At 35.6% G+C, this 27,645-nt stretch overlaps 1 protein-coding gene across 1 annotated transcript in view; it reads left to right on the top strand.

Annotated features, from left to right (window-relative positions):
• The window catches only part of LOC145669938 (lon protease homolog 2, peroxisomal-like), an 83,596-nt gene extending 57,544 nt beyond the window's left edge, over window positions 1-26,052 (top strand). Inside the window, exons 13-17 of the mRNA XM_081738283.1 lie at window positions 1,440-1,555; window positions 11,588-11,800; window positions 13,255-13,452; window positions 15,641-15,751; window positions 20,446-26,052. Of these exons, the coding sequence (XP_081594409.1) occupies window positions 1,440-1,555; window positions 11,588-11,800; window positions 13,255-13,452; window positions 15,641-15,751; window positions 20,446-20,553 (746 nt within the window). The 3' untranslated portion in view covers window positions 20,554-26,052. The remainder of the gene's footprint in view (window positions 1-1,439; window positions 1,556-11,587; window positions 11,801-13,254; window positions 13,453-15,640; window positions 15,752-20,445) is intronic.
• The last annotated feature ends 1,593 nt before the right edge of the window (window positions 26,053-27,645 follow it).

Below are 27,645 nucleotides of genomic sequence, written 5' to 3'. Positions count from 1 at the left end.
CTTGACTACCCAGATTAGGCACAGAGGCCCTACCCCTTGGCCTTGGTCCCCCAATTTGAACCCTGTGATTTTTGGTTATGGGGTCACGTTAAGACAGAGGTGTATGGGGATAAACCAAAGGACTTGCAGAACCTGAAAGCTAAGATTAATGAAGTGATCCGTGACATTTCCGACGACGCCAGATGGAATAGCATTCACAGATTTCACCGGAAGTTGCAGTAATGTATGGGTGTCAACGGAGCCCAGCTGAAGGTGTGACGATGATGGGGTGGTGTATCTGTGGATGCTGATATAAAATGTAAGTCACAATAAAGATCTTAACATTTATTGCACTGCAATATCATTATAAAAACAAAAACAAAAAGTATTTGTTTTATAGAAAGGCTTTTATAACAGCCCTGTACTCAGTTATGTTGTTTGTTATCATTTTATTTGTATTACTTTCGCCATTGTTATATTGTTCATATTCCCTCGAGCATCTTTGTGGCTACTCGCTGTGTGTGTTCAATAAATCTATTATTATTATTATTATTATTATTATTATTATTATTATTATTATTATTATCTGCATGTCTAATTACCAGTATTCAGCTTTTACATTTAAGCTACGCTATGCGTAAGTATTAATTGTCCTAAGAATAGTTTTTATCTCGTCTCTTAAAAACTTTCACGTCGAAATGCATTAATTTCTAGCTTCAAAAATTTAAGTTTATAATTTCTGTCAATGTTCGCGCAATTTAGCATTGTTTAAACGTAATTTAAAGAAAAAGAAATAATCAGTATTTCGGAAGCACAGGGTGCGGCAGCGAAAAGTGGCCCAAACATTAATATTAAATGTTTTCTTTAAATTTTTTACGGGTACTAAGCTTATTTTGTATTTATTATTTTATTTGTACATTACATTATAACATTTGCAGTAGGATAATCACGACAATAGCAGTATTACAAAATTACAAATGCAGACATTGTTGAAAATGGCATCCTTTTTGCAGCAGACAAAGGTAAAAATGGCAGAACATGTTCTTTGTAATCCGCCATAACACATCTCGTGTTATCTGTGCAGTGACGTCAAAAGTTTGTTTTCATTTCGTCCAGTGTGTGCTTATTATTTCTGCATAGCTTACTGTTTAATGCCCTCTCCCCTTCCCTCACCGACACACGAAGAAATTACATTTCAAAATTTGGTGTTACGAAAATACGCATCTCAAGATTTAAGAATATTTCGCAACTCAAAACTCAGCAATCTTGCAACCACTACTACTTGTTTCAACTGCTGCTGGTAATTCTTCTACCATTACGCTGGTTACGTGCATAGCCCCAGCAACAAATCTTACTCCGGGGCCATTTTGAGTTGCCGCATCCGGTATATTTCCCTCCTATATTGTTCTGCAGAGTTGATAGTCCATACATTATATCTACTTTATCTATTCCCCTTGTAGGAGCTAGTATTGAAATTGAGGAGGGAAAAGAAGTCGCTGAAGTTGCTACAGTAACTCCAGAACTTGAAGATGGACCGATTATTTTGGACGAAGCTGCTCTCGAAGATATATTGGGTGTAAGTAATTTATGTTAACGTGGAAGTTATTATTAATGGCAGAAAGTTTCAAGCCGTAAATGCAGGTAGAAATACAAAGTGTGTCCAAAAGTCATGAAATATATTTTTTGCCGCGCCTCGACAGGTTGCAGCGCTTTCGGGCATGTTGAGTTAGGTGTGCGGGATCCTCAGCTTTGCAGCATACCCTAGATCAGTCTGCTCCGAGCATCGGCTGCGTCAGGATCGCTGATTTAGTGCATCCCTGTTTTGAGACGTCATGGCGGATACTTCCGAATAACGTCAGGTAATCAAGTTCTGCACAAAATTCGACAAAAACGCTGCGCAAAAGACGTTCCAAATTTTATATATATATATATATATATATATATATATATTTGTTACTTTTGTTCTGCACTGAAGGTAAAAGTGAGTGAAAGCAAATATTATTAAAATTACACAAAACTTAGGCTCAAAATAGGCACTTGAAAATTGCCGATTTTGAAACCACGAGTATACTCGTTCAAGATATAAATAAATGTATTTTATTCTTGCTGTTACTTTTTGAAGACTTATTGGTGTAAATAAAGCTAAAACGAGTGTTTACAACTTGTTGTGTACCGGTACAGTTAGTTCATTTTATTGAAATTTAGCGTGATGAAAATTTAGGATGAAACTTTCTACAAAAAATTATTAAAATCCCAAATATGTACGTTCTACATTAAGTATTACCAAATTATATTAGAATATTATGCAAAAGCAAAGGAAATATATATTCTAATGCATGTCAATTTATTTTAAAATAGTTTAGAAAACCAAATGTCACATGCTAATAATAAAATAGCAGAGTTGCATTAGAAAATCTCAATCGTTTAAATATTTATTGTTGTACGGAAGGCTGTAAAACAGGATAAAACACATAAAGCTACTTTCAATATATATAACTGCACAAAGCATGAAATACAAGTACAGTATAAGCGAACATTCCATTCAATTTCTATTGCAGAACTTTGTAATATTATGCAAGAAAATACCATTATTTCGAAGAAAAGGAAGGCGCAAAGTTAATTTTTGATACACTGTACATATACTATTTTACTAGAATCATTGCGTAAATAATTGCCTGAACCGCAAATTACTAGCTAAAAGTGGTGAAATGAAAGTTGGCTACACCTAGTGGACACCTATGTACTTAGCCGAATGCAAGCAACGTAAGAATTTGTTACTTAAATTTACAGTCAGGCATTTTTGCGCTGCACGAATATTCTCGTGATCATAAAAATGCCGAGATAATTCATGATTTTAAGTTAAGCGGTGTGCAAGTTACGAGGAGACAAAGAAGTTTAGGGGAGGGGTTATAATGTTTACTCCATAGGATGGTGATCCAGATAGAGCAAGCATTATATTTGATAGTCGTAAATAGGACGTTTGCTCGAGCGTTGACGATGAAACAAGTTATCCGAAGAAAGCTCCTTTCAACGCCAACTACACATAAGCAAAAATTCTACGTACAACTTTTAGAGACACAAAAGATTCAGCATCATATTTTCGGAAAATTAATGAATTACACACATAATAAGTAAAGTAAATTTTGCACCATGTACTTAAATAGACAACGACGAGGCATAGGAGATGACATGCACAATCGCAGAAAATACTCGCCAATCGATTCGAAAATTTTAATTATATTGATACTTACATAGCCTTAAAGTGGGATATAACAATTAAGGTAATACGACATATAGATGTTTCTTATGTTGTGAGAAATAATTCGATTCTGTTAAGTGTAGAACATAATTACGCAGTGTCTTGTTGCAACAGGGTAGAATGTGCTGTTATATGTCCATCTTGTTGGCGCCAAGTAAGTGTCTCCCGCTAAATCTCTTCAGCTCTAGCTGTTCGCGTGGGTTTCATGCGTTAAGTGACGTAAGAGCGGACAGAGCTGTGATTGGCTGAAGGAGTGCTGATCAAGGTCACTCCACCCACATGCATCCGTTGAGTGAGAACACACACACACTCACACATAGAAACGTCGTCTGCTAGTATATGCTAGTCCTTTTAAATTAAAAAGAGAATTAAACTGCTTGAGCTGCATATTACCAAAATGATGAATAAATGAGTTTATGACAAATGGCACCCGAACAGTTGATAGGTAAAGTTCTGATGAGATACGTTTATCCTAAGAACCCTGGCAACACTGATAGTTTGTGTCTGCGTATGACGGGGACGCACTGTAAATTTTTGAAGCACTCTTCACTTGGGTTATAGTTCACATTAATGCTTGGTTAACACTGCACCCACTAAAATAAAATGTCTATTCAGTCCATAAATATGAATAAATGTATGGATATGTATTCATTGTAACCTATTAGTTCAAATGTAAATTCACTCAGTACTTAAAGAAATTGAATATTTAACACATACACTAAAATATTGCAAATAATGTGAATAAAATGAGAAAACACTTCAAGCAATGAATTAATTTCAACTTTTAGAAACACTTTCACCTTTGCAATTAATTGAACATAAAAAGAAAAATGAATATTAAAATAAATATAGATATATTTTCCAGTTCGAATAACAACACGTCACTGTTCATTTATAACACACTGTTTATACTTTTACTATCTGCATACGTTTCACTGTCCAAATTGTCCACTATTCACAAACTACACCATGCTCCAGAACAATGTCCAGTCCATAGGCCATCCTCTTCGTTCATTCTCTTCCCATTGAATGAACACTCGACGATTAAATCTTCTGCTCCTATCCTCTTCCCATTGGATAGGGCTAGGTCCATCGGTGGAAGTTCTAGAAGGTCTCTGCATGCTATAGTCCTTTAATAGCGTTGGACTATTTTTCAAAATTCGGCGCAAATATGAAGATGCATGGAATACTATAACTTATTGCGTATAAACTTATTAACGTATAGTTTGCATCTTTTTTTTTTTTTTTTTTTTTTTTTTTATACTTAAAATGTGCTGCATTTGCTACTGCTGCATTCGTATTAAGTGGAGGTGAATAGAATGTGTGTTCTTCTTATTGTTTGGACCTACGTATGTTCTTCCTTGTGTTGTATTCTTCGTGTATGGATATCAAGTGTATGTTTTTACGTGTTACATGTAATTACTATAATAAGGTTAAAATAACATAATTATGGTTAAAAGGAAGTTGACTTGGGATGGGTTAACAAAAGAAATGTAAGTATTTCTTCTTTCTTTTTTTTTTCTTTTTTTTTTTTTTCAAATCACTTCACGAGTACAAACCACGACAAGCACGTCCCAATCCTCAACGCCTTCGTGCAACTTCATCAAATAAGTACATGGTACATGATAAATTAATACTGAAATATACCTATATATGGCATGATGCTGAATAATATATATATATATATATATATATATATATATATATATATATATATATATATATATATATATATATATATATATATATATATATATATATAATATAATAAGCCTATAGATATAACCTTAATGATGACTATTACATGAATACTATAATGAAGAGAGAAATAAACCAATATAAGCTCGAATGATGGAGAATTATATTGAGGCAATGTCAGATGTCTACAGATGCCAACCTGTATCCATCTTAGGGATGGTCTGACGACTAAATGAAGAAGAGCCAACCCACAAAAACCATATAAACCTACCCACTATAAATACGACCACGAAGACACACAGAGATGTGGTTACAAAAACAAGTTATACTAAGGAAACCCCATAGAGTTTAATAGAAGACAAAAAGAAAACGATGCACATGAAATTCATGGCGAAATGTGGTCGTAGGTCTTAAGGTAAAACTTCAATGTTGTTCCAATAACAACAAAAGGAATACTGTAATAAATGTGTATTTCTCTAATATCTCCTAACATATCTCTAAATTCAAACTGACTTCTTCGAAATACTAATGGTAATATTTCTCTAATAAATTCAACAACTTTCGCTCATCTAAATAACCATGTCGTATATACCACAAAATATATCGACGAAAATGTTCGGTAATTTCACTATTCAGCGTCTTCTTTCTCTTCTTTCGCTTGCACCATGCAATCTTCGTTTGCTTTCTTCTTGATTTCCTTGGGAACGCTAATAAACTAGTCTTCGTTCGTAGGGATTCAATAGTGTCCAACTTTCTTCTCTTTTCCAACACTATATGCAAAGGTAGCAGATGACGTGATGAACTAGGTCTGATTACACCCCACTTTAACAATTTTCGGATCTCTTCACGCACTCCTTCCTTATATTTGTGCGGAATATCATAAGGACGAGCAACAATAGGTTCATTTGTATCCACTTCTAATCGGTACTGAAATTTGTTACACAGGCCAGGAAAACGGGCGAACACTTTCCTATGTTTCATTAACAACTGAAATAATTCTTCCTTCTCGTTTTCAGTAAACAGCGTAGCGCGTGTAACTGCATCTCTTATTTCATCTACTGTGAAATATAGATCCGGTGGGAAGTCCTCCACTAAGTCACTAGCTTCAATTTTCTCTAAAGGCTCGGCGCACCCACTGCGGAACACATTCATCGTTCTCGCATAAAAATCATTAAGGTCCCTTATCTCGGACAACACGACAATAGGGGCTACCTTGCACTTAATTTCACTTACATTAGCTACAATGATATTTTCCCTATTTCTCTGTATTAAAGGCACTTCACCACTAATTCCTTGAAATTCAACACGCAAGTTACTTCGCTTAAAATCGATGACACTGTTTAATTTCTCGAGAAAGTTTGCACCGAGTATTACGTCTTCGTGCAGTTCTGGTAACACAAGAAACTCAACTGGCACTTCCATATTTTCAATTCGTACCGGTAAAATAACCTTTCCTTTCACGTTCTTTTTCTTTCTTCCTAGAAAATCGCACAAAACGATATGCTCTCCTTTTTGCAAATGCACGTTTGCTACACACTTTGTTACTTCTCGAAAAATATTATACCGTAATAGGCATAGTTCTGATCCACTATCTAACAGACAGATTTTGGGTTGATCGTTTAACAAAATTTTTATTCTCATTGTATTATGACCTAATTCACATTTGATCACTTCTTCTTCATTATCATTACTTATATCATCTTCTGCTTGTAAATCTTCCTCGTTGCACGTACGTGGAAAAGTAATCCGGTTTACACTACTGAAATCCCTCCTCTTTGCAGCGACCAAGTGGGAGGGTGCTACTAGTTTAAAGGCACAGAACTCTGCGGATAAAAACCACTTTGTTGGTGTGGATATTGACGTTGCTGATTGGTACCGTTATTTACACCAAGACCTCTATTAAATGTTGGAAACCAATTATTATTTTGATTCGGGCTACCTGGAGAAGTCGACGTACTACCTTGGTTTTCATTTGCCCTTGCACCTTGCGTTTCATTTCGATTTTCATTTGCACTCGTGTTTTGTCGGCCATTACCTTGCGACTGCTTACCACCGTTCGAATTATTATTATTTCTGTTAAAATTACCTCGCCGTCCACGTCTATGAAATTTCCTTTTCCATCCCTGTTTGAAATTCGGACGTGCACTATTATCACTACTCACTTCACTACCGTGTTCTACTTTCACATTATTCACACTAACGCCGGCACCACCTTGCTGTTTCTGCTTATTACGCTGATTGTCGTACATATTAGTAATTCCTGACAATCCTTCAATGGACTGCACACTCGCAAGGAACTGATTTATGTTATCAGGCATAAAACCCATCATAGCTAATTGGTACCGCTTGGGCAGGAGAGTGATGATGTGTGACAACGTAATGGTTGGATTTTCATATTCTTCCAGAGCTTGAATTTGACTAAAACGCTCTGTTACAAAATCAACAACACTACTATAACGTTTTGGGTCAAACGGAATAGAACGCAAGTTACGCAGACGTGTGGCTTTCACTAAAGGACTCTCAAATGCATTCTGAAACTCTATCACAAATTCTTGAAAAGTTTGACACTTCTTACCATGTAAATCGTACCACTTAAGTGCACTGTCCTTAAGAATCAACGGCATGATCGTTAAATATTCACTTTGAGGCACTACGGCGAACGACATTTCTCTACCGAAATTTTCCAAAAATGCACTTGCACTTTCCTTCATCATATCACCTGAAAATGTGGAGAGTTGTTTAATGTCTGCTAATCGCAATGAACAACGCCTTACATTCACTTCACTATTTCTTGCACGCTTAATACGCGGACTTTCCTTTTCGGTTTTAATTCTCGGCACGGTTCTCCTTATTACATCACTTTCCTCCTCTGTATCAGACACCGTTTGAGACTCACTGCTCGATTTCCTCTCGCGCTTCACACTGTGCACGGAACCTGTGTTTCTTTGTGATATATTACTTCCAGTATCATGGCGCTCATTTGCTAATTCTATACGTTGCACACGCTCTGATAGTCGTTCCACATCTTGCTTAGTTCGTTCACTTAATTCACTGGTGCGGAGACACGTTTCAAAACACTGCTGGTTAAATTTACTCTGTTCGTGGCACACTTGAATACACTCTTGCACTGCTATACTATATTCACCTTGTTTAGTCTCGTACTTCTGAATTCTGCTTTCACGGTACTTGTCGAGACTTTCGACCAAACGCAACCTTTTTTCATAATCATCCACTCTATTGTGACATTCATTTAATTGACGTTGTTGGTCGTTTACTTGGCGCGTATTTTCTTCAACTGTGCCCCGTATATCATGCACTGCATCGGCTAATTCACGTACGCTTCTACGTATATCTTCACTCGTGTTAAAACACTTTGATTCGACAGCTTCAATTCGTTCTATCAATTCCTGTCGCACTACACTAATACACTTATTCACATTGTTAATTTCACCTGACAAATCATCTTTACATTGGGATATGTTTTCACGACACTCGCTACGTAATTCCTTAATATCGTCTTGCATTTTCTGTTGGTTTACCTTTATCGCCTCAACGCTTTCACTCACACGCTTTTGATTATCACTCAATTCATTTTGGCTTTCATTCAACTTATTCTGATTTTCTTTAATTTCGTTAATTGATGCACTCAGTTCTCTTTGCATAGATAAGAGAACTGTTCTAAGGTCACCCTCAGCCATGATGTTGCAAATATAACAAACTCGCTAACACAAATAATTGACTAATTTCTGCAAAAATCTAAGAATGCAAATAATAAAAATATTCTAATTTCGACAGGATTTAGGCTTAAATATGCAAGGATGAATGCACTAGATAAGGATACAATGACACGAATTTCATGTACTTGTTAGCTTTCTGAGATGGCGGCAAAAATTACGCAGCAAGTTTTGGAACATCTAGAATACGTAGGCCAATGTTCGTAGACACACAAAACCGAACATTTATACAAAAAGAAAGGTTCCTGCTTCGACATATATATCCCGGCACCATTTTATAATGTTTACTCCATAGGATGGTGATCCAGATAGAGCAAGCATTATATTTGATAGTCGTAAATAGGACGTTTGCTCGAGCGTTGACGATGAAACAAGTTATCCGAAGAAAGCTCCTTTCAACGCCAACTACACATAAGCAAAAATTCTACGTACAACTTTTAGAGACACAAAAGATTCAGCATCATATTTTCGGAAAATTAATGAATTACACACATAATAAGTAAAGTAAATTTTGCACCATGTACTTAAATAGACAACCACGAGGCATAGGAGATGACATGCACAATCGCAGAAAATACTCGCCAATCGATTCGAAAATTTTAATTATATTGATACTTACATAGCCTTAAAGTGGGATATAACAATTAAGGTAATACGACATATAGATGTTTCTTTTGTTGTGAGAAATAATTCGATTCTGTTAAGTGTAGAACATAATTACGCAGTGTCTTGTTGCAACAGGGTAGAATGTGCTGTTATATGTCCATCTTGTTGGCGCCAAGTAAGTGTCTCCCGCTAAATCTCTTCAGCTCTCGCTGTTCGCGTGGGTTTCACGCGTTAAGTGACGTAAGAGCGGACAGAGCTGTGATTGGCTGAAGGAGTGCTGATCAAGGTCACTCCACCCACATGCATCCGTTGAGTGAGAACACACACACACTCACACATAGAAACGTCGTCTGCTAGTATATGCTAGTCCTTTTAAATTAAAAAGAGAATTAAACTGCTTGAGCTGCATATTACCAAAATGATGAATAAATGAGTTTATGACAGGGTGGATGATGACCCCCCCGCTCTTTACGGCCGTTAACAAGCCAAACTGATGAAAATGTGATTCGTGTGCGTGAGTTGTTGAATGCTAACCGTCGAATAAGTGTTCGGCTGTTAGCTGACACTCTGAACATTCCGAAAACCATTGTGCATCTCATCATTACGAAAGAATTGAACATGCGAAAGGTGCGCGCTAAATCGATCCCCAAATTGTTGATAGATGAGCAAAACGCCAATCGAGTGTTGACCGCGAGTGAACTGAAGGAACGTGTGGAAATTGAACCGGATTATTTAAACAGCGTTATTACTGGTGATGACACCTAGACATTTCAATATGATCCAGAGACAAAGCCGCATAGCGCTAAATAGCATACCCTGGCGTCCCCGAAAAAGACGACGATGAAGATTAGCAAACCAAATTGAAGACAATATTGATTGTTTTTTCGATGCCAAGAGTATAGGTCTCAAAGAGTTTGTACTTTCAAGGACAGACCTGCCGCTATAACCGCTGCCTGCTACATGGGTGTTCTGGAAAGATTGTAGAAAAGTGTCATCCACGTGCGAAAAGTCATCATCGCTACCTGGTTCCTGCATCACGACAATGCACATAGCCACACGTCCGTGCATTCCTGGCAAAGCATAACGTGGCAATGCGGCCGCAGCCACCCTGTAGTTCCGACCTCGACCTTGTTCCCCAAGATCAAGAAAGTATTCAAAGGACGCCGTTTTGACAGCATTGGGGTTACCCAAGCGGCTGTGACAACAGCTTTAAAGGAGATTCCCGTCGAGGCCTTTGAGGGGGCGCTGCGAGCAAGTGAGAGTAGATGGAAAAGATGGGTAGATGCTCATGGACAGTACTTTGAAGAATGTTAACCCTTTGTACAGATCTTGTTAATAAATCATTTTTTTTTTTTTTTTTTTAATATATTTCATGACTTGTGGGACACACCCTGTATCTGTGAATTATAGCTAGGAGAGGAATGCTGATGTGTTAAATAATAATATAAATTCGTTCACGTTGTTGTATATTCTGTAGAAATATTTGCTGCATTTCTGGTGAACTGCTCTGCCATCTCTGTTTGAGTCTTTCTCGTAGAAGTCTTCGGTTAGTTTTATTGAGAATTGTCTCTATATCATAAAATTAATGATTCTGTTCCCTTATCAGTTAAATCTTAAATCATCTTGTTTAAAATTTGCTACTAAGAAGCAAATTCAAATAAAATAGCAGAAGTTATTTATTAACATTTTAAGTTCTTAAAGGCTTAAGAGCGAAATCCTCACAGAACTAATCCAAATCTTAATCGATTCGTTCAGAAGGTGCTCTTGTTTGTTGATCAGTAATTTACTCTAAGGACTATATATGCACACATCTTAATGAAATGAAATGAAATTTTTAAGTTGTAGGTCCCACGCTTATGCCGGGTAGGGTAAAGGAGGCTGTGATGATGAGAAATAAATGAAATGGTGGAATAAAGGAAGTGGGAGAACCCAAGAAAACTCACGCACACGGTATTTGTTCACCACAAGGCTCACTTGGTGCGAGCTGGTATCGAACCAAGGATACAGTGCACCAGAGGTGAATGCTGTAACACTGAGCCACCGCGACCCCAAACACATCTTAAGTAATTGTGCTTGAGTCTTTTTAATGTTAATGTTTCGGTTGTCTGTAATGAGTTAAAAAAAAAATTGCAATTCGTCAGTTGGAAATTATACATTTTATAATCAGAATTTGGTTAATTCCTTTCGTGAAATCGTATTTTTCATTCTTTTGCATTGAATAATTCACACTGTTACAAAGTTTTAGTTTATTGTAAGTAGAAGGGAGTAGCGTTATATCAAGTGTATGTATATTGTTTCGTTTTATTTTCAGCCTGCTATCTACGACAATGAAATCACTGGTCGGTTGGGACAGTGTGGAATAGCAATAGGTTTGGCGTGGACAGCCGTTGGCGGAGAAGTAATGTTTGTAGAAGCAACCAAAATGCAAGGTGATGGAGAATTGGTGCTGACAGGACAGTTAGGAGACGTCATGAAAGAGAGTGCAAAACTTGCCTTGAATTGGGTTCGAACACACGCGTATGAGGTATTTTTTCCCTACATTATACTCTAAAACGAGATATTCATAGTGTGTTGATTATAAATTGTATCTTGAAAATAAAGTTTATATGATGGGATTAGGATAGTGTATTTCTTTTTTTCGAGTGCGGGAAAGCTGTTTAGTTAGGTTTTGAGTTTGCGGAAAACTTACTTAGGGGCAAATTTAAGAAAACTGGGTTTCATTGAGTGCTAGATAAAGAAAAAATTAATTATATAAAAGATAAAAAGAAGTATTGTAGTTTAAATGTGTTTCTCGTGTACAGTTATAATATAAAAAGGTCTTTTTTCCTGATCCCATGCTTTCCTCCTAACTCGCCTGTAGACTATAATCAGAGCCCCTTTTACAACAATAAGATACCTACAGCGTGTCCGTAAGTCTCCGTACCCTAGATTTGAGTATCACAGAGAACAGTGTTAATGCATTATCAGCAAACATGGTTGCAAGAGAGGGTGTGGTTACGCTCATCTCCTCCTTGGAGTAATGTTCAAGTTGATGCGCCGTCTATAAATTGATCTATAGGTACCAGACGGGTTGACGTAGAAGGCACCAAAGGCACGTAAGTACGAGGGAAGTATATATTTGAATTGATTTAGCGTTTAATGTCCCTTTTAAATAACAAACCTAATGATACAGATCTACTGCTTAAAATAAAATCCGAAAATGTACTCGAATTTGTATCAGAGGTAAGTTTCCGTATTGAGAATCGAGTGGGACCACACTCACAAGTTAAACACTACGACGATACAGGAGGGAAGAAGCATGGAATTTGGAGGGCTTATAAAAGTGGTAGGAAAAGAACTACTTTGAAATCTACCTTCTAAGGGAAATACAGAAGTTTAGAACTGTAAATACTTCAGTTATTCAAAGAAAGGCTGTCCTAGTCATATTTAGAGTCTTCTGTTTTATTGCGTCTTTAAGAATTCTCGACGATTGCTTCTTTGCGTCTTTAAGAATTCTCGACGTCGACGATTTCTGCCACTTGTTCTGTGGCCGTTTTCAACCTGTTAAGTCACTTACGTGAAGTTTGAATCATTTCATGAAAAAACGTACTCTTTAAATGCACTGGTTTTAAAAACGTCTGTTGATAAATATTTGTAGAAAAAAAAAATATGCAGAGATTTCTTGATCAAAGTAATTACTTTCTTTAGATAATTATTCTAGTCCTACTTAATGGATTTAAGTTTAAAATGCGTATCTGAACAATTACCTTAAATAATGACTGTCACAAAGATCTTTAATTAAATTATAAAAATTAACATTACAAGTAGATGAAACTGAAAATAAACGATGAAACGTTCAACGTTAATTCTAATTGTTTCGTGTAAGAAATAAGCTGCATTGTGTTATTGTCTCCTATGTTCAAAAAATATATCGTAAAATATGCCTATAACATCTTGATTACTCATTTGTACTATATATGATAATTATTCTTCCAACAGTACGGTATTAAGATCGACGGAGATCTTATGTCAAAGACAGATGTTCACATTCATTTTCCCGCTGGCGCTGTAACGAAGGATGGGCCTTCAGCTGGGATCACCATTGTCACGGCTTTAATGTCTCTGTTTTCGAACAAACCTGTGGCTGCTGATGTGGCGATGACTGGAGAAATTACGTTGCGGGGAATTGTCTTACCCGTGAGTATTTACGAAAACCTGTTTATATCACTATTGGTATCCTTTATTTATTTATTTATTATTATATAAATGATTGGCTCTTGAAATATATTTTATCTGTTGTGCCATCGTAAAATGTTAATATTTACATAGTACCTAGCATTTCATTAAGAAAAGTTAAGTTATAATTTACAATTGACGTATATTCCAATTACGATGAAGCTTACCGGATGCCTCACACTTTTGAGTTATATCTTGATAACAGTTTCAACTACAGTTTGCGTTTTCATCAAATCGAAGAATCTTCCAGCTTGTAATGTTTACGTATCTCCTCTACATCCATTACAAATTTTAGTTTGTATTCTAGTTGAAAATTTCTGTAGATTGCGTATAATTGTCATCACTACATATTGGAAACTAGATATTAAAAAATATATAAGTGGCACATGAGGCATCTTCATCTTACCAGATTATTAATTACCTGTGAATAAACGTACACCTAATTAGTAACCCTTGTTAATTTGTAGCATCGCTATATACAACATTTTATTAATGTTTCTCCATGTTTTTTTTTTTTTTTTTTTTTTTTTTGTTTTTGTTTTATATTTTGTAGTATTTAACTATTTTCTAAATCCTTTTTTATATGGTTAAAATGCTTTTCTTTTGTAATTCTTTATATTTTTACGTATTAATTTAAAAATGGTTTGCATGTAGTTAAGCCTTAACTTTGGGACGTAAAAGAAATAATAAATAATACAAATTCCTATGTTCAAGTTTTACTTGTAACTAATGTGACTCCTTCATCTGCGTATTGGTTGTCAGGATTGCCAGATCATCTACTCTAGTTAATAATTAATTGTACAGTTCTTTATGCAATGGGTTGTTGCTAAACTTAAAGCAATACTAGAGAATTAGAGGTCGTAAGATAATTTCAAACGGAGCATCAGCTTAAACGGTGCGAGCAGTTGTAGATAAAATAAACTAACTTATTCTAACGTTCAGTAAGCAGTTTTATTTTCAGTGCTGACCATTCGGTGTTTGAAGAAGAAATGGATCCTAGCAGTTAGAGGTAACAAGACAGTTGTGGCACGAGCAACAAACATCAATGTCCTTACACATTCATGTACAGTTATTCCTTCTTCTTCCATAAGTTATCATCATTACATTATACGGATGATTGTGCATTCTGTAAGAGTGGATGCATTCTGTAAGAGTATCTGGCTAATTGTTGTGAATGCTTTACAGCTCCCAAAGACCTCATCTCCGAACTTGTTATCGGCGGACTTTGTGATTCTGTGGCGCGTTATACTTCATTTGTTGCTCGTACTGCAAGATAAAGGTTTTGTTCATTTTGTGAAGTGTGCCACATACATTACGTAGAGGCTGTTCTTTCCGTCTATCGTCCAATTCACTTTGTCACTCGTCGAAGCAGATGGTGAGTTACTCGTCGAGAGAGAAATTAATATTTTAGTGTCACCTTTGTTGGTGCTGACGCTTTCGAATGGCCGTAATTAGACATTGCGATCTCGAAGTGAAATAGCAGGGTGTCTGTCGGTCATGAAAGTCAAGAAATTTAACTTTTGGGTCACGATTTTTTTTTAAATCTGTACAAATATAAGTATAGACTGGAAACTTTTGTTCTATAAGAGGTCAAAATTCACCTCCAAAAATGTCTACGGTCGGCTTTAGAAGCTACCAAATCGTAAACAAAGCACGCTTCTATCGCATGCATGAGAATTTGTCCCGATTTGCACCCAAATTCGCTATTAAAAATGTTACTAAATTTTATGGTTTGGGAAAGAAAAAGTCACGAAATTTAATTTTGGAATTTTAGTAGACACTCTGAATAGGTTGCTTGTTTTGTGTGTAGAAAAAAAAAATATTCTAACGCTTATAATTTCAGTGACATTTTTTGACCTGTCAGCTTCATAAGAGCTATTAAAAAGTGTATATTAGGAAATTTTGTGTGTTCCGGAAGATAATTTAATGAGAAAAGAAAATTACTTCTACCTTGCAACCATATTTTTGCAGTTTATGCTTAGAAATTATTAGTTCCTTTCTACACCATGTTGTATTGTCGCTTTGACATAATTCTTTGTTATTCACGTCCTTTAGCCTACAGGACAAAAACGTGATGAAACTAAAGATTTCATTTCATTTTTTTAAAAAGGTATCATTACAATAAATCGTTGTTTCCTTTGCATCATAGGTCGGAGGGATCAAAGAGAAAGTGATAGCTGGTCATAGAGCTGGAATGAAAAGAATTATTCTTCCGAAGAAGTGTGAGAAAGATCTTCATGATGTTCCAGACACTGTAAAGGTAACAAATATATTTGTGCATTGGTTTTTCAGTGAGTAATGGTGGATTGCATCAGAGGAATTTACTTAATGTATTATATCATATCGTACTTTTTTTTTCCTTTCCAAATATGTTGTGGAGTCTGGTATTTCCAAATTAATATTGATCTAAACATTCCAAAAATATTCTATACTGGCAAATTCACAAATTCAAGTAATGTATAGGTTCAATTCTCTGAAGCGAAAATCCCTTGTACTAAAATTTACACCTTTGTGTCCTGCGGTTCAAAAATACATTGTTACTAATTTTAAAATTTCTTCTTCTCTTCTCTGTCCTTCGGGATGTAATTTCTAAAATTGGTACGTGAGACATACCCATTGTATTTCGTATACAGGGTGTCTATCGGTCACGAAAATCATGAAAAAGACACGAAATCAGAAAACGGTCATGAAAGACAAGAAAAAGTCACGAAATTTAGGTTTTTTTTTTTTTTTTTTTTTTTTTTTTAATCTACAAATATAAGTATAGACTGAAAAATTTTGTTCTAGAAAACGTCAAAATTCACTACCAAAAATTGTGTATGGTCGGCTTTAGACTCTACCAAATCAAGCAAAGCATGCTTCTATCGCATGCATGACAATAGGGCCCAATTCGCACCCAAATTTTCTCTTGAGAATGTTGTGAAATTTTATTGTTTGATAAAGAAAAGGTCACGAAAAAGTCAAGAAATTTCATTTTGGAATTATAGTAGACACCCTGGTTTATCGAAAGACCCTCCATATACTAAATTCCGGGCTTGTTCGTCTTACAATTCAAGAACAACGTGTAATAGTGGTGAAACGCTCCTTCCTCATTGTAATTTCAGAGAACCTCGCCTTATCATAATCCAGGGAAGTCATTTCTAACTAACCCGTGTAGGATGTAGGAGCGAGCTTTTACAATTTAAGGGAAGTAGAAGAGGTGGGAAAACAAGTATTGGCAGATACGCGTAGTCATCGATCCAGGAGTAGTTGATCAATTTAGAAGCGTGGAAGTCTTGCTTTATTAGTACATGAAATTTTATTTGTTCATCTCTTTGATAATGTAGAGGTTCGCCTCGTTGGAAAGCATCTTACCGTTGAATAGAGATGCAAGGGCTCGGAAAAAAACGGCTTTTTTGGAAAAAAAACTCGGTTTTTTCTGCTTCGCTTTTTTGCTTGGGAAATTTTGGGCTTTTTTCAAAATTCTGCCTTAAGTTGATAAAGCAGACTTTGTTTCGCTTCTCTATAACACAAAAAGTCATTTAATTAGTGGTTGATGCTGATAATAATATAAAACCTCGAAAATAAACTATGAATTTCGAAAAGATATTTCAAACAATTTTTCTTCAGCATATTTACATTATGAATTCCACAGGATTAACCAATGTATATAATAAGAATGTTTTAACCTCCTATATACAAAAGTAAGCAGAGTTGGCAAGAACCATGGTTGTTTTTGAAAATGCCAAAAACCCGTTTTGGGGGGGATGTTTAAACCAGGCTTTTTTGGTTTAGATTTTTTGCTTTATGTATTTATATTACATATTCACAGAAATAAGTTTGTTTCGCCTTGGTGTTATTATGCAACAGCGGGATTATGCCGGAAGAACTCCCATAAGCTTAAAGAAGTCCGGTCAGTAAATTTCTTAAATTGAGAATCTCCCGCCCTAGCCATCGGGAAAATCCCGTCATTGCTTGAAATGTAAGACAATAACGGGAAAATCCTGTTATTGCTTTGCATGTAAGATTTAAAGGTCAACGTATCATAATCAGTACGCTAAAACTGACGTATTAAATTACAAATTTAGTACGTAGATATCATTGAAGTCCAATCCAAGCTAATGTTGGAAGCTACGTAGGCAATCGATAAATTTTGCCAATTTCTTTCAATATATTTAAGCAATTTTGGCTTCTTTATAAAACAACAGGCATTTAGGCATGCAGAAATATAAAATTTGATTTCGTTTCGTATGTTTAGGCTTAGCATCCTTACGAAATACCGAGGTTATCAAGGAGAAGACTTTCGCTTAAACTGACATCCGAACCGCTACTTGGTTTACGCATGAAAGAAGGGTTGTGGTTCGACCGAGAATTGAATATGGGACACCTTGATTAAAAGGTGAAAGGGAAATAAAACTATTGCAGGTGGTTTGATATCTGGAAACGTCACCATGAAGTTCACACGATTCGCATCTTTCATTCTTTTTATTTTTTTGGTTTAAACCAGTTATTAAAAAAAAAGTTGGTGTAAACCAGCCAACCCTAAAAGTAAACACTTCTTTTTTAAAAAATACACAAATAACTAGCAAAATAGTATGTAGTATTTTTACTTCAAAATATTCCATACCCTCTTTTTGAAACAATAAAATTAAAATAAAACATAAGAGAAATACTTAGATTTATATGATACACTTAAAGGCTGCACATCTAGAGCTTTTGGTTCTGTATATTCTTGAAATTCTACAGTTAAGTTTTGTATAACCACCATCACGGTTTACCCAATCCTCAAATTTTCTGAATTTTTAACAAGAGGGATTCAACATATCATTACGGAACTCCCCCCCCCCCCTCAAAAAAAGGACTACGGAATATATTTAAGTTAAGCTAAATACAACTGCACAACAAACATGACTGAGTGATTAGCTTTTGTGCTGAGTGCTGAGTGATTAGCTTTAGTCCGGGATTCAACCATTCTGACAAAGCTTTTCTTCATTCCATCTGTGAATGTAGAAATAGTGCGTGTACTGTGAGTTGGCCGACTTCCTTTCTTATTGTTTTTAAATCGTTATTATTACTAATTACCAGCAGTGACGGTTTTGCGAAGGTTAGGGGGTGGTCTTTCGGACTGAAGCCCGTTCCCCAAAGTTACGGAATGTCTGCAACAAACGAAATATCTATTAGTTATGCCTTTACTCATAAACTTTAAGCTCCTGTCAAATAAAAATTACGAATGTTTAGAAAAACTAAACATTAGTAAGAAAACCCCTTCCCAAAATACTTTTCTAAATCCGCCACTGATTCTCAGTATAAAATGATTTTTAAGGTTGTATCCGGAAGATTATTGCTAAACATATAAACGAAACGAAATATTAGTTATGCCTGTACTCATAAACTTCAAGCACCTCCCAAATAAAATTAGGACTTTTTAGGAAACGAAACAATCAGAAAAACCCCTCCTAAAGTACTTTTCTAAATCCGCTACTGATTATTTGTATAAATTGGTATTCAAGGTTGTGTCCGGAAAATTATTGCTAAATCATTTCACAGCTACAGTATAACAGAAATGTGGAAAAACGATTTGACGGATATATTGAAAAACGTACGCTTTGACGGATAAATAGAAAAACGGGTAAGTTTAACTTTTGCGCTAGAAGGTAGAGTACTAAAAGCTCTTAGAAATGAAACACGGATGACAACCTAAAATGATCTAGAGAAGAAAAAAGATGTCGATAACTCAAAAGTTAAAATAAAGTTAAATAGCCTCTAAAATGGCCTGAAATACTACATTCTTCATGTTAGCTTTAATTCGTAAAACATGTGCTCCATCCATCTTGATGGTGAATTTCAGAGCGAAATATCGCATTTAGGTCATGGAATTCTTATCTAACTATAGAATATACTATAAGAAAGCTATTTAGATAGAAAAATCATGAAAATGAAAAAAGCCAAAATTTCCAAAATTCTCGTTTTTTTTTCCCAAAAAAGCCGGCTTTTTATGTAAAAAAAAAAAACCATCGATTCAAAAAAGCCGGCTTTTTTGCATCTCTACCGTTGAATTTGAAGCAAGAATCATTCACACATTTGAGTTCTGAGTGTCGTGGTTGCCTTGTTAGAGAGTGCAAAATCTGCAACTGCTACAGATAGAAATTTTTAATTTTCTTTGTATCATGTTCCGAGGAAGACTGTCTCACTCATTTCATGACACTGATGTGCCAAAGATCACTTCTATAGTTAGAAAATTATAACATTGAATCAGACTTTGTAGACTCCCTATACAGATCTTGAAATGTATAAACGTATCGAAATTTTCAATTGTTTGTAGATAACGTAAGATTATTATTGATTTATTTGACTGTTAAAATATCTTGAAAATACAGTGGGGCCTCGATAACTCAAAGCTGAAGGGAATACATAAAAATTCGAGATACCCAAGTTCCGCGTTCCTTATTAAAAGTGACTATATAACCTGTATAACTCGAAATTTTATTCGTACAAACTATAATTCGAAGATGTGAAAGATCCAAGGAAGAAGAAGAGTTATTGACCTAGAAACAGGCGGAGGGAGAGCTTTCATGTCTAGAAATGAGGAAAACACAATATACATTAGCAACAATGACGATTAGGTAAAAGTATAGAGTTATAGCTTCGAGCTATTTAAGTCATATCAAGAAAAACTCGACTTACATAGGTGAACTTCGACTCGTACAGACTTGCAGATACGAGAATTAGAGTTACGAAGTCTTTAAATATCAATCATTATGAAACCCTTAAAATCCGACTTATCGGGGTCGTAATTTTTAAACATTCGCTTTACAGAGGTTATTTTAACATTGAATGTTCTATAGAGTTTAAGGAAATGTGAAAAAAATTCGAGTTATCGAGGTCTAACTGTTCAAAATAATGAATTGAGAAAATTTATCCTGAATGCATGTTAAATTGTTTTATAAAATACTTTTTTTTTTCTTTCTTGATTAGAGAGACTTAACTTTCATATACGTTTCCCACGTCGACGAAGTACTGCAAGCAGCACTTGAAGATGGCATTCCTGAACACGCACCGGAGCCATTGACAAGTAAACTGTAGAACTACCAGTGGACATTACCTAATAAAATACATTTCTTAGCTTTAATGTAATATATTTTTTTATACAAAGAGGTGCTTATTTTTTTATGGCTAGAAAAGCGGGAAACTAAAGTCTCTATAAATTAGATGTCTCTCCGTGTGTATATTGAATACAATATAGATATTTCTCTTACTCATTTGAGTGTACCAGTACTAGTATTCCAAGGACTTTCCTAAATGATTGGGAGTAGAGATTTTAACCAAGTGTAGAGATATAATTTGGATACTAGTAGTGACAGTAAGTTCTTTCAGAAACTAAAATGGCTTCTCTCTCTTTGCCTGAGTGTGATATGGAAAATAGAATGCGTTTTGAGTTATGTATATAAACTTGTTTCTACTGATAAATATTTTGTGCTGAGGCTGTAGAAAAAAAAAAAAAAAAAAAAAGTCAGAGTAAACAGATGCTGAAATCAAAACTGTAAATAAAGTTTCCTCTGTTGATTTCAAGTAGATGTCCTGGCGTTTCAGTTAGGTGATTTAGGAGGAAAATGATTTATAACTTCATCCAATAACTAGCAGCAGAAATGATACAGACAGTAGCGTGTTTATTTATTATTCTCTTAGTAAGACTCCGTTTTATATATACACACAAGGTGTTTCAAAACAATACTGACAACGTTTGGGAGGTGATTCCTAACATAAAGAGAAGAAAAAAGTATAGACCAACCTGGGTGCACAAATGCTTCCTTTCGGAGTTATATGCTGCCGAAAACATGAAAAAATGAACTTCAAAGGTCCATAGCTCCATTACTTATGGGGTCTACCGTAATCGGGTCAAGACTTTACTTAAAAACTACTATGTGCCCTATCCAAATATTCAAGTTTCAGAATCCTGCGGTACTTCCGCAACACTTTTTGTAGAGGTAGTTGGTGAGTACTTCAAATTATATGCTCGTTCGAACCCCCTTCAATAAGAATTGCTGTGTGAGTACCGCAGGATTCTGAAACATATATTTTTGGATAGAGCACATATTAGTTCTTAAGTAAAGTCTTGACCCTACTACGGTAGGTTTCATAGTTTTGGAGCTATGGATCTTTAAAGTTCATTTTTTCATGTTTTCGGCAGCCCGTAACTCCGAAAGGAAGCATTTGTGCACCCAGGTTGGTCTATACTTTGTCTCATCTTGGTGTCAGGAATCACCTCCCAAACGATGTCTGTGTTAATCCAATGTTCTCGGGATTGCTGCCAGAGTGAGTGTTGCTGTGCTGAGCTTTCGTTACCATACAGCGGCAACACTCACTCTGGCAGCAATCCCGAGAACATTGGATTAATAGTAGACGCCAGCAAAGCTTCAAGATCATATTGATGTCTGTGTTGTTTTGAAACACCCTGTATACATACCAGGTATACTACTAGTTGGTAGATCTCGTTAGATACACTCATAAGTTCATATTATCTTCCTGTATTAGTACTCTCAAATAGCTGAAGAATTGTGTTCGTCTGTTTAGCTTCGATTTTCGATAGGGGTAATACCATTAGACAGTCAATACAGTTTTTAGAAACTATAGTAAATTGTTTTGTTCCAGTTGGTAGAATACGAGTATAGTAATCTGTGACCTATAGTATTTCAACCTGCGGTGATAAGTGTCATCCTCTTTAGCGGATAAGGAATGAAAATCCGGATATGTTTGCGAAAAAGGATAGAAAAGATATAGCTACTCTTCATCAAATGGAAGGGAAACAATGAAAATATAAAGAAAAGTAGCTGCGTAGAGAAAGTAGTATCCTTGGCCGCGATTTCTCTATATTACATCTCCAGGATCGACCTAATCAGAACTTTAATTGTTATTTAATCCCTATGCATGGGTTGCATTTCCGAACTACAATTTGTGATTAAGTCTATTGCTCTAGGCGAAGTATCTGAAAATGATACTTATTCTACAAATTGAAAGAAATAACCATATGTTCTTACTCGTGCATTATGTAGATGGGAGTGGGGGATCGATCCATTATTTGTATAGTATAATTGGTATAAGCGATTCTGGAAGAACTTGCTGTCTTCTGGGAATAACGCATTTTGAAGATTTTTTTATTTGTTAAAAAAAAATGGCCAAAAAGGGAGACTGATAATTTGTTTGTTTTTAAATGCCCTTCAGTTCAAGGCCTTTGTATATTGTGATATAAAGTTACTGTTAAGGAATAAGTCGTATTGTTTACCTCTGTAATTTTATTGTCTGTTATATTGTTGTTATATATTTCCAGTTTGTTGTGGAGAGCCATTGAAAAGTAATGTGATTTTCTTCTCTTGTAGTGGTTCGTACTTAAATGAACATGAATATTTTAATATTCAAACAATAGGGTTATATTTATATTATTTCTTAAACAGGGATTTTGAGTCAACATCCTTTTCGCGCTTAGAAATATAAGCCGAACATATAGTTCACAGATTATAAGATAAGAGACCTGAGATTTGTGTTAATCCTCTTGGAATCCTTTGTGGTATATGTACACTCATGTCCAAAATGATTGTCGCATATCTATAACTGTCTTTTTGTAAGGATATAATTTGATATTGATTTTGCAGGTTACTTTTAATACTGATACTGTGTGTATAATCGGGAAATATATATTTGTGGCAAATTTCATAGGAAAAGAATTACAAATACGAAAATTAACATGAGTAAAACAAAATGTTGCTAAATCGACAAGAAAGTTTTATTTTCGTTTTATTGTTCTTATTTACTGCTCTTTTGACATGAAATTTGCCACATTCATGTCTTTGGCGATTATACACATACTGACATTATAAGAAATAGCGGACGAATTTGTTATCAAATTATATTCCTACAACAATATATTTATAGACATGCGACAATAATTTTGGACATGAGTGTACATGTACTAAAATATTTTGTAAAATAGAAATATATAAGACAGCATAAGATGGAATCAGTCTTCACTAATTTCCAAAGAATAAGGAAAACTTAATAATAATAATAATAATAATAATAATAATAATAATAATAATAATAATAATAATAATAATAATAATAATAATAATAATAATAATAATAATAATAATAACCACTAGTGTGACAGACCTTTCTGGGCCTGAGCCGCTCCAACGCCATCTGTTAGCGATCGGCTGAACTACGCCCAGCCTAGCGACGAACACGTGGTCAGTGTGTTGCGTCGCCCTGTCTCTAATAGGCGTCACGTCTTTTTATTCAGGTGACTCCGCAGTTTGCCTCATGACGCTAGGTGAAAGCTGAAAATTGGGAAGCACCGGTCGGGAATCGAACCGGGACCACGCGGACATTAGTCCAATGCTTTAACCACTAGACTACAGAGCCCCCAATAATAAAGAAAACTACCAGTTAATATATTTCGGATATCACTCGATCTCCATCATCAAGAAAACGAAAGAAATGTTAAGGATAGAAATTACGTTCAGGCATGATAAACTGAAAATAAATTATTACACTTTAAAAAAATATGTGTAATTTTTATGTGCGATTTTTGAAAACACTTCGGTGTACGTAGACTGTCCGGCAGATATCAGACCAGGTTGTGTATTTAAAAACAAAAACAGTTTAGAAATGATACTTAACTCTATTATGGAGTGAAAAAAATATCCGTTGTCTTCTGCTCCTTAGCAGGAATAACAATTTTTAAAGGCTGGATTTAGTGGTTCCGTCTCGTCTCGTCTTTGGAGCTAGCGGTCCCGGGTTCGATTCCAGGTGGGGACACTCGCTCGAAAAAGTGTAAAAACGTTTTCAGGTCAGCCGTCCTAAGGTTTTCCTCATTCAGACTAGGCAAATGCCGGGATGGCACCTAACATAGAGATCCAAGGCCGCTTCTTTCCTTCTCTTTCCTCGGACAGTATGGGACGGTATGGTCATAGTTGCTGAGTGTTCAAAAATCTGAATCCTAACCCTTAAGGCTGATTTGCTGGTCGGACCGGATTAGAGAGAGTCTACTGTATATTTTGCTTTGTTAACAACTTTTCTTAGCCCTGATGATGGACATTGATTGATTAATAGTTTCACTAGTTCGTGGGAAAGCAGTGAAGGTTAAGATTCGATCTTATTCTGTTTTATTTATAATTGTTTTTTCTTATTCTTGGATTGGAATGTAGCGTCCCTTTCAGCAGCGAGGCTATATGAGATGTGGACTCACGGCTGATCCGAACCAATGAGCTACTACGGAGAATCGAACCCGAGTCTCCCGCGCCACGCTAACCATTTAGCCACGGCGGGGCTAATTGGCTTTCTTGTGCTTGACTTCAACTAAAAGTGTAGGCTGTATTTGAAGAAGAAACAGTGAAGAATTTGTAATAAATCTAACCACACACTTGTAACATCAGTCTAATCTTTAATCTTTAGAAATCGTAAAATTGTAAAGTTTAATATCTATATTTATCTGTTTTATTTTTATATATTCTCTGAAGTTCAGAACAAAACATTTTTCGTTAGTAATATTTTTAAGTTTGTATGATTTTACATGACTTTTTACGCAACCAAGTAGCGTGCGTAATTCCCAAACTATTCGGACTAGAAATTCGACTTTTTTGGGGGTACAGTATTGTGTAAGTATGTGTCATTATAGTTTTATATAGGAGATTGGATTTGGAAAGATTGCAGGAGAAAATATCCCTAATTTTTTTTCGTGATTTTAATTTTTTTTTTTTTTTTTTTTTTTTTTAAATGATAAAAAGTTACTGCTTGTGTACCAGATAAAAGTAAGTTACAATTACTTCACAAGTAGTGTTGGACTGTGGTAAATAGTTTGGAAACTTTAAAAAAGAAAAAAAAAGTAATTTATGGTCTCGAAAGGTTAAATAATTAAAGGAAATCGTTAGTAATACAATTTTCAAAATCGAAAAGTAAAACATTTGTACTCAGTCTCTGTTAATCAGATTCGTAAGCAAGACTGACTGACTTTTGAATGTGCCTGAAAGAGAACGTAGCTCGAAAAAAATATACTATCTGAAGATGGAAATGATGAAATGTTAAGGTACTATTTTAGCAGTTACTAGGCATCTCAACGTTGGAAGTAACAGTCACCTATCAAAGCCCGAATGAAATTCAGTCTTAATTTTGATATTAAGATTTTTTAAGAATTTCCGGAAGGATTTCAAAATATTTAGTTGGCTTATTCAGTTAGAAATTGCAAAGTGAAGGAATTTATGTAAGAACTTACTTTTGCAGTTTTTCCAAAAACTTATTTGACTCTTACAATGAATTAACATACCATTAAGGAGGAGCTTGCTCCCCTTTCACCTTGGGCTAATTATGATTTGTAATATGAGGTTTGACAGAGTGATCAGACATTTCTGTCATTATTGCACATACTGCAGGTACCCGGTTGAAATTAGAAAGAATTAAAATATTCTTTTTGTTGTTGATGATGGGGTTTAAAATATAGAGATATCAATACATCATTTTCTCTGTTTCACTGAATGTATTATAATAATTAGAATATAAAATGGATGTAATAAATTATTTCTTTGGCTCAAATTCGTTTTGAATAATTTTGTTTCTAAAATAATTTCTTTCCAGCTTATTATATCTATAGCGATTTGTATTTGTTTCTCTTCAAGGTACTAATAATCATAATACGAAAATAATTATGTGCAGGTCTTAATACTCCTGACATTAGTTTTTCCTGACTATTATTCTCTTTTGACTTGGTGTATATTAAGGGTTACTTACACGTAGGAGTGCCATATTTCAAAAATACAAATCTGGGACGCTACTTAAGTACGAAAATCTTTGAAATGCTTAAAATGAAAAGGAGTGTTATATACTAATTTCTTTCTTCCACTAGAGTGAGTTGTTCAAGTATTACGTTATCACATTTTTAGTCATTTCACTAGACCTTCTCCCTAGTTAAGCAAACGTTAGCAGATGATTTACTCCCTCCCCCTGATAAAAAAAAAAAAAAAAAACACTCAGGATCTGTTCAACTCATTCAAGATATGATGTTTCCTTTCACACGTTGTATACTTTTTTTAAAACAAATAGAACGGTTAATTTATTGAAAATATGTTCTGGCGGCGTTTGTTATCTTATATTTCCTTTTAAGCAAACTATAATATTTCCTTGTTTTCTTCTTCGCTGAAAACCGGGACATTTAATCGTCCCAAGAAATATTTTCGGGACGCAATCTCGATTCCGTTACGATCCCAGATTTTCCGGGACGAATGGCAACCCTACTTATACGTATATACAGTAAGCATGATCATCCAAGATCAACTTGATTAATCATTACTACAAGGTAACCAAAAAAGTTCATGCCGTTTTTGACGTCCCATTAATCATGAGCTCTCACAGAGGAAACGAAATGACGTACGTGTCTGTCAAGCGATTGGGACTTAGTCTGGCAATCGACCTTCAGTAATACAGGCACGTTGCGCACATAAAGCAGTCATAGCTCGTCCAATGTCCAAGAGAAACGAAGGTATCGAAGCAGTTTGTTGGCGGGTGTTTGTTGTATGACTTTAAAGTCGGCCTGTCATATCAAGACGCCGCATATGCCAGACATTTGGAGAGAATGTCGTAAATGAACGCACCGCCAAACGTTGGTTCCAGAAATTCCATTCGGAAGATGTGAGCCTTTCGGATGGACCTCGCAGTGAACGACCGCATCTGTTGCGTAACGAGGTCCTGAAAGCATACATCCAAGAGGACAGTGGTGTAACGTGTGATGAACTTGCAGAAAGATTTCACGTTTCCTTTGAAATAGTCATATTGCACCTGCATGGGATAGGGAAGTCACACAAGTTAAGCAAGTGGATACCCCCACACATTGTCGGCAGCCAACAAGGTATAACGAGTAACCTTGCTCACTTGGCACCTGAACATACCCATCTTTGATACCTTGCTCGCGGGTGACGAGCGTAGCAAACATTGATTGTCGCCACATGACCCTGTTTCTCACATCTCAAGACCACCTCTGCACCCACGAAAGGTTATGCTCTCTGTGTAATGGAATTGTCGGCAAGTGGTGCATTACAAGCCCCCTCCACTGGTCACACCATCATTGCTAACCTCTAGCTGCAAAGGCTGCACCGTGCACTGCGGCAGAGGGTGCCGGCTTTATTAAATCGC

This window comes from Thermobia domestica, chromosome 2, assembly GCF_964235325.1.
Source record: "Thermobia domestica chromosome 2, izTheDome1.hap1.1, whole genome shotgun sequence".
In the NCBI taxonomy this organism is placed as follows: Eukaryota; Metazoa; Arthropoda; class Insecta; order Zygentoma; family Lepismatidae; genus Thermobia; species Thermobia domestica.
The sequence above is the reverse complement of the archived record's forward strand: the minus strand, read 5'-3'. Positions and strand labels throughout refer to the sequence as shown.